Source organism: Macrobrachium nipponense, chromosome 16, assembly GCF_015104395.2.
Source record: "Macrobrachium nipponense isolate FS-2020 chromosome 16, ASM1510439v2, whole genome shotgun sequence".
Classification (NCBI taxonomy): Eukaryota; Metazoa; Arthropoda; class Malacostraca; order Decapoda; family Palaemonidae; genus Macrobrachium; species Macrobrachium nipponense.
The window spans coordinates 57,229,235-57,243,735 of record NC_087209.1 but is presented as its reverse complement, the minus strand read 5'-3'; the positions used below and the strand labels follow the sequence as shown (position 1 = coordinate 57,243,735).

At 37.7% G+C, this 14,501-nt stretch overlaps 1 protein-coding gene across 1 annotated transcript in view; it reads left to right on the top strand.

Annotated features, from left to right (window-relative positions):
* The window catches only part of LOC135195726 (uncharacterized), a 73,431-nt gene extending 69,033 nt beyond the window's left edge, over positions 1 to 4,398 (top strand). Inside the window, exons 6-7 of the mRNA XM_064222149.1 lie at positions 710 to 876; positions 2,297 to 4,398. Of these exons, the coding sequence (XP_064078219.1) occupies positions 710 to 876; positions 2,297 to 2,540 (411 nt within the window). The 3' untranslated portion in view covers positions 2,541 to 4,398. The remainder of the gene's footprint in view (positions 1 to 709; positions 877 to 2,296) is intronic.
* The last annotated feature ends 10,103 nt before the right edge of the window (positions 4,399 to 14,501 follow it).

The window sequence follows — 14,501 nt, the reverse complement described above, 5'->3', positions numbered from 1 at the left end:
GGGTTGCAGAGCTGGTTGCCTAACAAAGAGACGCTGCAAAGAAACTCAAGAAATGCCTACAGCGCACTGCGTGAGGTACACTGCAGGTGATGTTTTGGAAATCGCCATCACCTTCCCTTCTTCCTGGGTAACCAGCTGCATTGCTCTCACCCTTTTGCTTTTCATCCTATCGCTTCGCTGTCCAACTTCTTAAACTTTATATAGCTCTGATTATTGCCTTGCATTAAAAATACAGATGTTTCTAGCAAAGCCGCTTGAGTTTATAAATGGGACTCAGCGACGATATTGTCAATATAGTCTAGGTTAATTTTTAGAGGACATATTGTCCCTCATATCATTATTTGGCTTTACTCACCTTTCACCTACATTATAGTTTTAGTTGAATGGCTTGTTCACCCATGTCCCAATGTCATGGGTGTGTTTTTGTAAACAGAAGTTGTATACATAATCACTAAGCATATGAGGATAACATTACTGCCATTCAAAGAAAACTCATAATCACATGAGTCAATGAAGTGGTAAAGTAAATCCACAGCAGTACGGATTTACTTTCCTATTACTGTCATTACTATTGACTCTTTATGATAAGAAAACCGATTCACAGTTTTCAGTTCTGGAATAAGAAATGACAGTGACTAAACATGAGAAGAATCACCAAGCTCTAGTCTTATCCACCGGCGTCCTTCTTATTGTCCTTGATTGTCCCCAGGTACTGGTGTTCTACAGACACGACCAGTCGATGCAAGCCGTCTCGTGGCTGTGGTCCAGCGACTCCATACCGAACCCGTGGCCGGACACCACTTCGGTGACCAAAATGATCTCGTTCCTGGAGAAGCGTCTGAAGGATAGAGATCCCCATACGTTCTTCGTCACCCAGTGAGTATAGGTCTAGGGATCTCATCCTCCTCCTCCTCCTCCTTTTCCTCGCACCCTCTTTCCCTCAACCTCCCGAGACCCCCTCCTTCTCCTCCTCGCACCCTCAACCTCCCAAGACCATCCCCCTCAAGGACATGTCTGAAGGATAGGGATCCGCCACACTTTCTTCGTCACTCAGTGAGTATAGGTCTAGGGATCTCCTCCTCCTCCTTCTCCTCGCCCCTTTTTAGACTTAGTATTTCCCAGCAGGAGGACAGTGCCTTCAGCGCACCGCTTGCTTAAGGTTCTATGCAAGCGCCCCTTCCTCGGGCCACTAGCTGCTACAACCTCTTCCATTCCTTTGACTGTACCTCCGTTTGTATTCTCTTTCTTCCATCTGACTTTCCTCAACCTTCTCCTAACAACTGTTTCGTAGCGCAGCTGCTTTGAGGTTTTCCTCCTGTTACGCCTCCCAAACCTTTCCTGTCCATTTTCCCCTTCGGCGCTGAATGACCTCATCATTATAGGTCTCCCAGCGCTCGGCCTTAGGCCAAAATTCTATATTCCAGTTCCAAGACTATCTTCGTTAACTCTGTAATTAAATCTCTCTCTCTCTCTCCGTCTATCAGTGGACTACGTAAGGAGATATATATGAGCGTGTTGCTCTTGTAAATGTAACCCAGTCTGCCTTAGGTCACTCGACAGATACCTGTGTGCCTGGTTTTCAATAGACTGTTGTGAGTCGTGGCTGAGAGAGAGAGAGAGAGAGAGAGAGAGAGAGAGAGAGAGAGAGAGAGAGAGATATTAGGTGAGACAGGTTCCTGTCAAATCTCGCTATTTAGTTATCCAATTAGCAGGCAAGAACTGATTTAATCGAGCGAATATCATTATGTATTATTACAAGTGCTGATGGGTGGGTGCACGTGTATGCATAGTCGACATAAAAGCTCACATGTTTATGTATACTGTGTGTGTGTCTGTGTGTATACCCAAGTGTATGACGCAATCCTTTATTATGATGAATCTCTCATTATTATTATAATCATAGATTTCTTTCAACAAGGTGGTTGGTGTCAAGCATAATATCTATATATAACTACGGTAAAGATCTATCTAAATTACCCCCGAAATTCCGGCCCCTCCCCACCCCCCCAAAAAAAAGCATAGTGGAACAATAAAGCTCGCATGTTTATGTATACTGTGTGTGTGTGTGTCTGTGTGTGTGTGTATATACCCAGGTGAATGACGTAGGCCTTTATCATGACGAATCATTCATTATGAATTTCTCATTGTTATTACTATTATTATGTTATCATTGTTTTCTTTCAACAAGGTGGTGTGAAAAATAATATCTATATATAAGTACGGCAAAGATCTATCTAAATTGCCCCCGGAAAAAAAAAAAAAAAAAAAAAAAAACATATTTCTCGACTTTCCCCAGGTGCATCCTGACCCCCTCAGGTAAATACCTCTTGAGACACTTCGCAGGGATGCTGGAGAAGAAGATGGCGGCCCCCTGCAACCGGGTGGTGGGGGCGTGGGTGGGCCACCTCCCGCACGGCGCCCAAGGGCCGAATATCGTCATGACGGACTTCGTCGAGTTCGACGACTGGGCAGTTCCGAGGGCGGTCATCAAGAGGAACACGTCTCCACAGCTGACTCCATCGTCTTTGCAGAGATATTAGGAATTTTTTTTTATTATCATTTATTGATTGATTGATCTGAGGTTATCTCGCGGTGTCAGTCGTAGCATTGACTCACTGATGCCTTGATTTCGTGTGGCCCCATTCATGGGATATTTTTGCAGGTTTTTTGTTGTCTGTGATACTTTCATCTATATATACATACATATATATATATATATATATATAAATAATTGACAATCTATAACACTGCAGGCTTAATAATGATATCCTATATAATTGTTTTTGGTAAGTCTGTAGTGACCATTTTCAATGTTTATCATTTTCATTTTACTATTTACCACTGGTACCTCGTAAAGACGAAGATGAAAAAATACAAAAACTCGTAAGGACGAAGATGAGAAATTACAAAGAAAAGAAACACAAAGAGACAATCACGAAACGGTTATGTGGGCCACACAATAATTAGTCGGTGGAAGTGACGATTTCTAGTGATCTTCTGGGTACACAACCTATCCAGGTGGATTAGTTTAAAAAAAAAAAGCTTTTGTACCTTAGAAACCTTCTGCGAAGCCTTGTGGTTCAATTCAACCCTGAAAATACAGTGAGAGAGAAAAACGATGGACGTATGCAGTTGTAGGAACCTGGAATCTCACGTGGAAACTGAAATTGTCAGTGTTGGAATGATCCAGTAAACAAGTAACCACAGTGCAGAAGTTTGACAATACACTGTGAAAGGTTCACCTTGGTGCTACACAGCGTTGGTAGCGTATGCCTCTGGACCGGTCCACAGTGAATTATAGGTTTAGTCTGGTGCTACCTGACCTAGTCAGCGCCTCTGCAATGGCCAAAACTCAAGAAAACGCGAGCCCCCCTATATACACAAACGTACCTGGGAGATGAAGAATGAATCTATGCATTCAGTCTCAGATATCATGATTTAGTAATAATAATTCTTATTGTATGCAGAATCTTTCACGACTGATCAAGACGCATTCGATGGCACTTGTTTGAACCTAGCACCTGGTTGATGACATCAATATGCTTTGTTTTCTACCCGGCACAGTTTTTCTCTCGAATTGCACACGATGAAGTATGGTTGAACAGAGAAAACAAAGAAGAGCTGTGAAATGATGTCGTAGATTTTATGGAGATAACAGCCACTAGTGAACGAAAGAAATCTAAAAATAGCTGATGATTTGTAGCTTTTGATCTTTTGTGAGTTTTTTTAACTTACTCAGCTGAAGAAAGGATTAGTTTCTGTTGAAAAGAGTGCAACCAATTATAGTTCAAATGCATACAGGGTACATAAATAAAATTCTTTCTGTATGAGATTGCTCCAAAGTTTGACAGATCGAGGGTTTGACAGCACGAGAGTTTGACAGCTCGAGGGTTTGATGGCTGGAGAGTTTGACAGCTCGAGAGATGGACAACCCGAGAGTTTGACAGCTCTGCGTTAGTCGCGAGAATGCATCAGAGTGACAGCACAGGCGATGTCGCACAGAACCCCACTGATATTTATTATATTCCGATATATATTAATTTTCCTTATAGTATATTCCTCTGACTCAGTTTTCAAAGGCATCTTTTTTCCTTTTGTAAAAGAAAATAAAAACTCTGCCTGAATCAACTGAGTTACTTGTGGATACTGATTAGCTTGAGAGCTGCCCATTTCTGTCTCCAAATCAGTGGGGTTCACTAGTGTCTACAGACCCAAATAATAATTCGTGCACTTTACTGGCTAAGTTGAAGGTTATCAATAAAGCGTTGACTGTGATATATATTTCGAATAAATGGGCGCTTTTTCCAAGCGCAAAAGCACTTGCTTGAATGATCCATACACCATCAGCGGTTGTACATAACAGCAATCACTTTCCACCTGTGTTTTTTTTTTTTTGTATCATAGACACAGAGTGCAACCAAAAAAACACACGAGAGGCAGACTCTCTTGAAGACGTGTATAACTATTTTTTGTAACTGCTATTCGTTCTTCATAGGAAGTGAAGTGATCCCTTGTGTACGGAAGGTGTGACGTGTGAAATCACAAAAGACTACTTATTACTAATATTAGTACTACTACTTACAACTAATATTACTACTACTACTACTACTTACTACCACTAGCTACAAGGTTCAATCTTTACTTGTTCTTATATAATAAATCAATGGCTCTCTTTCTTTATTAGTTATTGCTGCAGCGTTGGGGGTCATTAGCGGTGGGAGGTTGAAACCAACATTCTTTGGAAGCTTGAATTTCAGGTCAATGGCCCCTTTCATTTACTGAAATAATAACAATAATAATAATAATAACAATAATAATAATAATAAATGCTGACAATAAAAAACCGAAATTTAGGAACGGAAGTAGACATAATCATGACAGATATTCGTCACATCTAAAACATTTAAGGACATTGAAATACAGGGTGCCCATAAAGTACCAGTACCATTACAAGTATTTATTACTCAGAAACCATATAACATCAGAGTAATGCAGTGTTTTGTAGAATGAAGTGCTCTGAATGTAAACTTGAGGAAATGTATAAAATTCTGCAGAAAACTGCATCACTCTATGTTCTATGTTTTCTGAGCAATAAATACTTGTAATGGTGCTGGGACTCTATGGACACCTTGTACACCACCTCCCCTCCCTCCCCCCGCTGGATTCGAGTGCTGTAAAAGGATAGTCACTAAATATCTCCCATAGTTTCTCTGTTTTTTTTCCACAGTGCATTTACCTGCTGGGCTGATTCCGTCTATGAGCCACCAGGGGAACCCAGTAGAGATGTTGCAACAAATACCATGAAAATGGGTTGAGTGCCAATCGAACATTTCCGTATAATGTCTTAGTTACAGGTGTCAGATTAGCTATAGTAGATTCACATCAGCCGTGCATTTGATGCCTAGGCTCCTGATTGGATGTTGATAAGCCAATGACAGTGCTAGAAACTCTCAGTCTCTCCTGAGGGATGCTTTTGAAAGACGTATCCCTCAGGAACATATAACCTACCTATGTAAACTCTTGAGAGAGAGACTGAGAGTTTCCAGCCCTGTGATTGGCTTATCAACAGCCAATCAGTTGCGTCGTAAGGGACTAGCCTAGACATCAGATGCACCGGTGATGTGAATCTACTATAGTAATTGCAAATTGCAGATAATACAAACTTTTCTTTTCCCTATTTTTGGCATTTTTAAGGGCACCATCAAAGGGGAAAGGGGCGTCTAGTTGACGAAAACAACAATCAAACAAACAAATGCATTCAGGTGTATAAACTACTTTTGCGAATCACATGTTTTTTTTATTTATGCATGGAATGTATAGGTTGCCCCTTTTAATTCATATTCTCATCGCTCTATACATATGAATATTGATATACAGATGAATACTTTGGACTGAATGGCAAACCGAACTTTTAATTCATTGCAGAAACACATAATTAATTGCTCAAACACTCAGCATTTAAAATTATTTCACTGATTTTTAAGTCGAAGTTCGTTTGATCTGATTTGCTGAAGATTAAAAGTTCCCTTCTTTATCTTTGCTGACATTTGCTGGAAGCTGATTGTATAGACAGGTCCGAAATTGAACCAGTTGATTAATTGCCAATATTTATAAACACGTGTCCGGCAATGAATCAGCAGATTATTCGTCCACATTTCTACATTTGTAAACACATACCTGGAAACTGAATCAGCTGTTAATTTGCCAATATTTATAAACACACATCTGGAAATTGAATCAGCTGATTATTTGCTAACATTTATAAACACGTGTCTTGAAATTAGTCAGCTGATTATCTGCCAATATTTGTAAACGTGCATCTCGAAAGTGAATCAGCTGATTATTTGCCAATATTTATAAACACGCGTCTGGAAATTGAATCAGCTGATTATATCTGCCAATATTTGTAAACACGCATCTGGAAATAGAATCAGCTGATTATCTGCCAGTATTTGTAAGCATGCGTCTGGAAATTCGTCATCTGATTAATTGCCAATATTCATAAACAAAAGGTCACGAGGCCAAATGAATCAGCACTCCTCTAATTATGCCATTAATTCTTCAAGCATAATCTACTTTCTGTTCAGTCCTATCTAACCTATATATATATATACATACATACATTTATATATATATATATATATTATATATATATATATATATATATATATATATATATATATATATGTATATATATATATATATATATATATATATAGTATATATATACACATATATATATATATATATATAATTCTATATATATATTATAATATATATAGATATATACTATATATATATATATATATATATATATATAAGCATCGAAATCTATTGTTACATCTGTTATTTGTATATTTTTGGGATTTATCTATGTAATATTTATTTGGCTGGGTGAATTCTGGCTGTTCATTGTTTTATAGAGGTTTGCTTTCACGGCCAAGTCATTTGTCAGAATATGTATCGCTGGTGATTCTTGAACATGTGGCTTAATATATGAAAGCTGTTTAATTAACATATCAAATGGTGTTTATATGTATATACATATATATAAATATAAATATATACATATATATAAATACTCAATTATGTATATTTATATACATATCGATATATCTAATAAAAAGGAGCCCATAAAAACGCCAAAATATAGAAAATACTATACTTCAGAGACTGCTGTCTCTCTCTACCCTAAAGAGAGAGAGAGAGAGCAGTCTCTGAAATATAGTATTTTCTCTCTATATTTTGGCGTTTTTATGGGCTACTTTTATTAGATGGAATTCTGTTATAACAGAACATTTTCACCAGTCATATCTATATATGTATATGGATGTGTGTACGTAATAAATTCAGGTTGCTAAAGCTTTTTTTTGGCAATTTATATATAAATATTACATATACATTACATATACTATATATATAGACATACATTCAAAACTCTACATAAACTTTTGTAAGTGGCTTATACTTTAGCGTTCATCAAATATATCCACTGTTATTATCATTAGTTTTTTCTGTATTAATGTTGTTGCTTCATTTATCTACAAGTAAACATTTTTATACGAACCGTACAAATAAACATAACGATTTACAGGTCAACTGACGACCATCTTTGAGAAAATAAATGCCAATGTCTACTTTCCAGGTCATTTTATTATCCTGGAATATTTGATTATCCTAGAATATAAGAGATTTTGTTTGTTTGTTTGTATGGTGTTTTTTTACATTGCACGGAACCAGTGGTTATTCAGCAACTGGACCAACGGCTTTACTACGTGACTTCCGAACCACGTCGAGAGAGTGAACTTCTATCACCAGAAAAACACATCTCTCACTCCTCAATGGAATGGCCGAGAATCGAACTCGCGAACACCGAGGTGGGAAGCCAACACCATACCAACCACGCCACTGAGGCGCATATATGATTTAGGCCCAAGGCCAAGCGCTGGGGGTGACCTATATGAGGTCACTCACCGCTGAAAGGGATATTGACTTCAAGAAGGTTTGAAAGGTATAACAGGAGGAAAACCTTTTGCCATTGCACTATGCAACAATTGTTTAGGAGAGAGTGGAAAGGAAGATAGAAGAAAGAGAATATGAACGGAGGTACAGTAACATCAGATTACCCTAGAAAAAAAAAATGAACGTGGGAGAATTTAGACTTGTTGATTGGATTTCTGTACTGTAGCTCTGTACAAGCATTCTGCTGTGGATATTGTAGCTCTGCTAATAGCGCATGCACTCATTCACCTGTCTATATATCTATATTGTTTGTTTGTATGGTGGCTTTACGTTGCATGGAACCAGTGGTTATTCAGCAACGGGACCAACAGCTTTACGTGACTTCCGAACCACGTCGAGAGTGAACTTCTACCACCAGAAATACGCATCTCTGACCCCTCAAGGAATGCTCGAGAATCGAACTTGCGGCCACCGAAGTGGCAGGCAAAGACCATACCAACACGCCGCAGAGGCGCTTATATTCTCTATTGCTATAATTAAATCGTCTTTGTCTTATCGTCAGCAAGTGCATAACCTTGCTTGGTAGGTTCTTAAGAGTTTTTTTTTTTTATATTTTCAATCATTCAACATGCAATTCATCTGTTGTTCATGTTATTCAATTTCGATTCCTACGAAGAACCAGTGGATAAAAAAATCATTCATTCCACAGCTTCATCAGCATCGCATGAGACATGAGACAAAAAGTAAACTTACCATTTTTTTTTCCAAAGGACCTGACTCTGTTTACCACAGCAGCATTGTTTAATGATAGCTGTGTATTACGTGTGTTATCAAAATGTTTCATGAAGTAACCGCCACATTTTTATTGGTATTTTTTTTTTATATCACATCATGCAAACACCATGTTCTTTGGAAGCTTGAATTTGAAATCAATGGCCCCTCTGGCAGGCTTGTTCCATATGAATAGGGTTCATTTTCTGAATAATAATAATAATAATAATAATAATAATAATAATAATAATAATAATAATAATAATAATAATAATAATAATTTTTCAAAATATTTCCGAGTATTGTCTTCACAAAGTCTGCAACTCTTAGATTTCCTCTAGATACCTGGGACATCTTTCTTGATATGCTATCCAAACCTTTGTTTATTCTCTATCTTTATCTTCATTTATTCTTTATTCATTTATCTTTATTTCCTCTATACTTAGATAATCACCCTCATATGCTATCCAGACCTTTATTTATTCTCTATTTATCTTTATTAATGCTTTATCTTTATTCATTTATCCTTATTTACTCTTTATATTTAGGATAATTGCCGTCATATGCTATCCAGACCTTGATTTACTTCTACCAATATTTGGATGAATGGTCCGGGGATCCTCTTTCGATTTGCAACAGTCGACCTTATATAGTATCAAAACTCCACTTTGTTTATGTAGTTGGGAAAGAAGGTGTCCTCATACGTCGATCATATTCCCCGTGTATACTTCGTCGGGCAACTGGCCCCTTTTGATATCAAAATTTCGGCTTCTCTTTCGATATTTCAAGAAGCTGTTTTCATATCATACTAAAACCTCTATTTCTGTGGTTCCCAAACTGGAAGGGTGTTATGTAGCAGAATGCAGGGGGCTATAATCTTAGGTTATGTATGGTAGCAGAATGCAGGGGGCTATAATCTTAGGTTATGTATGGTAGCAGAATGCAGGGGGCTATAATCTTAGGTAATGTATGGTAGCAGAATGCAGGGGGCTATAATCTTAGGTTATGTATGGTAGCAGAATGCAGGGGGCTATAATCTTAGGTTATGTATGGTAGCAGAATGCAGGGGGCTATAATCTTAGGTTATGGTAATGGTAGGCAGAACATGCAGGGGGCTATAATCTTAGGTTATGTATGTAGCAGATAGCATACTTAGGTTATGGTATGTAGCAGAATGCAGGGGGCTAAATCTTAAGGTATGTATGGTGCAGAAGAGGGGGGCATTAATCTTAGGTTAGTATGTAGCAGAATGGCAGGGGGCCATAATCTTAGTTATAGGTAGCAGAATGCAGGGGGCTATAATCTTAGGTAATGTATGGTAGCAGAATGCAGGGGGCTATAATCTTAGGTAATGTATGGTAGCAGAATGCAGGGGGCTATAATCTTAGGTAATGTATGGTAGCAGAATGCAGGGGGCTATAATCATTAGTATGTCTGGAGCAGCATGCAGGGGGGGAACCATAATCTTAGGTTATGTATGGTAGCAGAATGCAGGGGGCTATAATCTTAGGTAATGTATGGTAGCAGAATGCAGGGGGCTATAATCTTAGGTTATGTATGGTAGCAGAATGCAGGGGGCTATAATCTTAGGTTATGTATGGTAGCAGAATGCAGGGGGCTATAATCTTAGGTTATGTATGGTAGCAGAATGCAGGGGGCTATAATCTTAGGTTATGTATGGTAGCAGAATGCAGGGGGCTATAATCTTAGGTTATGTATGGTAGCAGAAGCAGGGGGCCTATAATCTAGGTTATGTATGGTAGCAGAATGCAGGGGGGACCATAATCTTAGGTTATGTATGGTAGCAGAATGCAGGGGGCTATAATCTTAGGTTATGTATGGTAGCAGAATGCAGGGGGGACCATAATCTTAGGTTATGTATGGTAGCAGAATGCAGGGGGGACCATAATCTTAGGTTATGATGGTAGCAGAATGCAGGGGGGCTATAATCTTAGGTTATGTATGGTAGCAGAATGCAGGGCGGACCTTATAATTCTTAGTTAGTTAGTAGCAGAATGGCAGGGGGGAACCATAACTTAGGCTTATGTAGTAGGCAGAATGCCAGGGGGTAATAAATCTTAGGTTATGTATGGTAGCAGAATGCAGGGGGGACCATAATCTTAGGTTATGTATGGTAGCAGAATGCAGGGGGGGACTAATCTTAAGGTTCTTGTATGGTAGCAGAAGGCGGGGGGACCATAATCTAGTTATGGTATGAGCAGAATGCAGGGGGGCATAATCCTTAGGTAATGATTGGTAGGCAGAATGCAGGGGGACCATAATCTTAGGTTATGTATGGTGCAGAATGCAGGGGGGACGGGGGGGACCATAATCTTATGGTTATGTATGGTAGCAGAATGCAGGGGGCTATAATCTTAGGTAATGTATGGTAGCAGAATGCAGGGGGCTATAATCTTAGGTTATGTATGGTAGCAGAATGCAGGGGGCTATAATCTTAGGTTATGTATGGTAGCAGAATGCAGGGGGCTATAATCTTAGGTTATGTATGGTAGCAGAATGCAGGGGGCTATAATCTTAGGTTATGTATGGTAGCAGAATGCAGGGGGGACCATAATCTAGGGATATGTACGCATAAAACCATGGGTTTTCCTCGTAAACCCTGGAAGAATAATTATCGTTCCTATACATTACTCAAAACTCAATTCTTCCTTATTCCTGAGACGATTATCATCATATACTAACCATGACTTCGAATTTCCTCTTAATGCTCACGACAACTGTTCTTTTATCTTACTAAAATGTCCATTTTTCCTTTGTATGTGTGACAATTGGCCTAATAGGCTATCTAAAACTTGATTTCCCTTTAACAACTTCAAGGACTGTGCTCAAGTGATACCCAAATCTCGATTTTCTTTAAGAGATTCAGGTTGATAGACTTTCCAGATCTTGATTTTCGGGCTATACTAGGAAGACACGTCTTCATAATAGCATCCAAAGCTTGATTTGTTTTCGTTCGTCCTCATACGTTACCCAAAGAGATTTCCGCAATATGATTGCATATCTTCCTCGGATGACATCCAAGACTCGATTTCTTTGCAAAATGGGGACGTTTGTCTTCATATTTTACCAAAAGCTGGATTCCTTCTTCTTTTAGAATTGAGATAACCGGCTTCAAATGCTGTCTAGAACGTGATTACATTTTAATACTATGGAGGATTGTGTTCCAGTGTTACCTTGAGCTTACATTTTTTTTTTCATACTTTGGACAACTAACCTCAAACTCTAATCCAAAACTTGATGTCCTTTTAATACTTGGGAGAATTCCCTTCAAATGTTACCCAAAAGTTCAGTGTCCTATGTTGTTTACTGGGACAACAGCCACATGCTACCAATTTTCATTTCCTCTTGATATCTGGTGTAAAAGACCTTACATACCATCTAAAACTTGATTCCCTTTCAGTCTTTCAATACACTGAATAGTTGTCCTCAAATGATAAGACTTAAGTTCTTAAAAGTTGGGAGGACTTTCTTCGTCCGCTCTACAATACCAGATTTCTATTAGATCCTTGAAGGAGCTGCTTTCGTCTGCTAACCACAAATCTTATTCCTTCTTGGGATTTCTTTCTCCCAATACAGGGTAAATTCGCATTTTAGTTTTCCTGTAAACTATCAGCTACCGAGGTCTTGACCAAGCTAGGCTCTGGAGTCAAAAAAATATGTATGTGTGTATATATATGTATATATATGTATATATATATATATATATATATATATATATATATATATATATATATATATATATATCTGTGTGTGTGTGTGTGTGTGTGTGTGTGTGTGTGTGTTTTCCAAATAATATTAATTCATTTCGAAGAGAAATGATCCGAGACATTTCTAATGTTGACCAAAGGAAAGCATAGAAAAGCTTCTTGAATATAAAATTTGATGATGGTTCCCTTTTCCTTCAGGTCATTCAGTCATTTATCTTTCCACGTGAACTTTGGCCTTCCCCTACCCTTTCTTCTGCCCTCCACCTCCACGTCCATAACCCTCTTACATACGTGTTCATCTTCTCTCCTCATGGCATGACCAAACCATTTCTACAACACTACTAACTACAATGCAACTGCATACAGATATGCGGCATCCTCTTTGGATGCATCAGCTGCTTATCATTTTGTAAGCAGTAATAAATTCTATTCACGGACAGCAATGCCTCACGCCTGGTTTGTCATGATCTGAATTGTTATGGAAATTGTACGGCTTTATCAGATGACAATAGAGCAATTAGGATTTACTTTGTTCAGTAATCAGCTCGACATAATTCTGTTGAAGGGAACTGCGCTCAAGAAATCATTTCTGTCTATGGATGGTCCCTGGGAAATAAACCATCATATTTAACAACTGCTGCATATTGCAGGGGGCTAAGCCCAGGCAATACCAGACCTCTTACCAAGCAAAGTCTTGCCTCGATGGGATTTGCCAGTTAGGTTCGGGTCTTTGAATAACAATACGTTTATCTTTATCACCATTAACTGTTGGTTGCTTCATTCAGAAGACGTCCTCAGAGTTCATACTGTTTGGATTATGCTGACATTACTCTGTTAGTCTGCAGCTGCTCAGTCTCTTAACTACCGTAATAACGTCCGAGACTTTAGAACTGGTTCGATTTCTGGAAGCATTTTGGCTGTGGAGACAGGACAATGGACCTTATATCAATCATAGAAGCGAATATAAATATCTTGGTCGTAATTCTGGCGTTTCGCGGGAAAAAATACTTATCACCATGTTGGTCATGAGCAAGGATTCTTGATGTCTGCAACTTGTCAAAGATTATCAGATGCTGGTTCGCTGGAAAATAAAATTGTCGAATCAAACTTAAACAATTACTTGTAGGAATTTCGAGGAATTCCAGCCTTTTTAAAAAAAATAAAGTTCATCATCTTCATTATTATCCATATTATCACCTCCAGGCTACATTTTTGAAGGCTTCCTCTAGGTCTTCATTTGAGCCCAAACTATTTGTTGATAGTAATACAAACCTCATCTCGACCCAATTGTATTTCATAGATGACTTATTTTTGTCGCAAATTGGGCAGAAATAAGAAGTAAAACAGACATAGAATAAAAAAAAAATAGAATAAAATACAGATTAGACGACAGAATTCTATTTATTTGATCCATTTCCAACTATCACATTAGCTTTGGTAAAGGTGACGCCTCGTATATTGCACTACTAAAAATATAGGTATATTTATATGTATATATTTATGTTCATATATATAATATCTGTGATAAAAATTCGAGTATGTTCACATTGATGACAACTGGAGATATTTATTGTTGTTGTTACGATGTCATTCCCTATTTCTATACTACAAGAATCAGGGTTACAGCAGAAAAACACTTTACTCATTCTGCTTTACAAAAACACAGACGCAAAACGCAAAACAAAACAAAAATAAATAAAAATGAACAACATATGCAGAAACAATGCCAAATAACAATTTCCTCTCTCTCTCTCTCTCTCCTCATTTATACAATACAGTGGTTCACTCTCAATGCCCACCTAAGACAAGGCAACCAAAAACACTGATATGCATAATGATAATGATCTCTTAACCTAGTAGACTACGTTGCACCATTTATCGAAGACAAATATATATATATATATATATATATATATATATATATATATATATATATATATATATATATATATATATATATATATATATATATATATATATTATATAATTATATGTGTATATAATATATATACATATATATATATATATATATATATATAT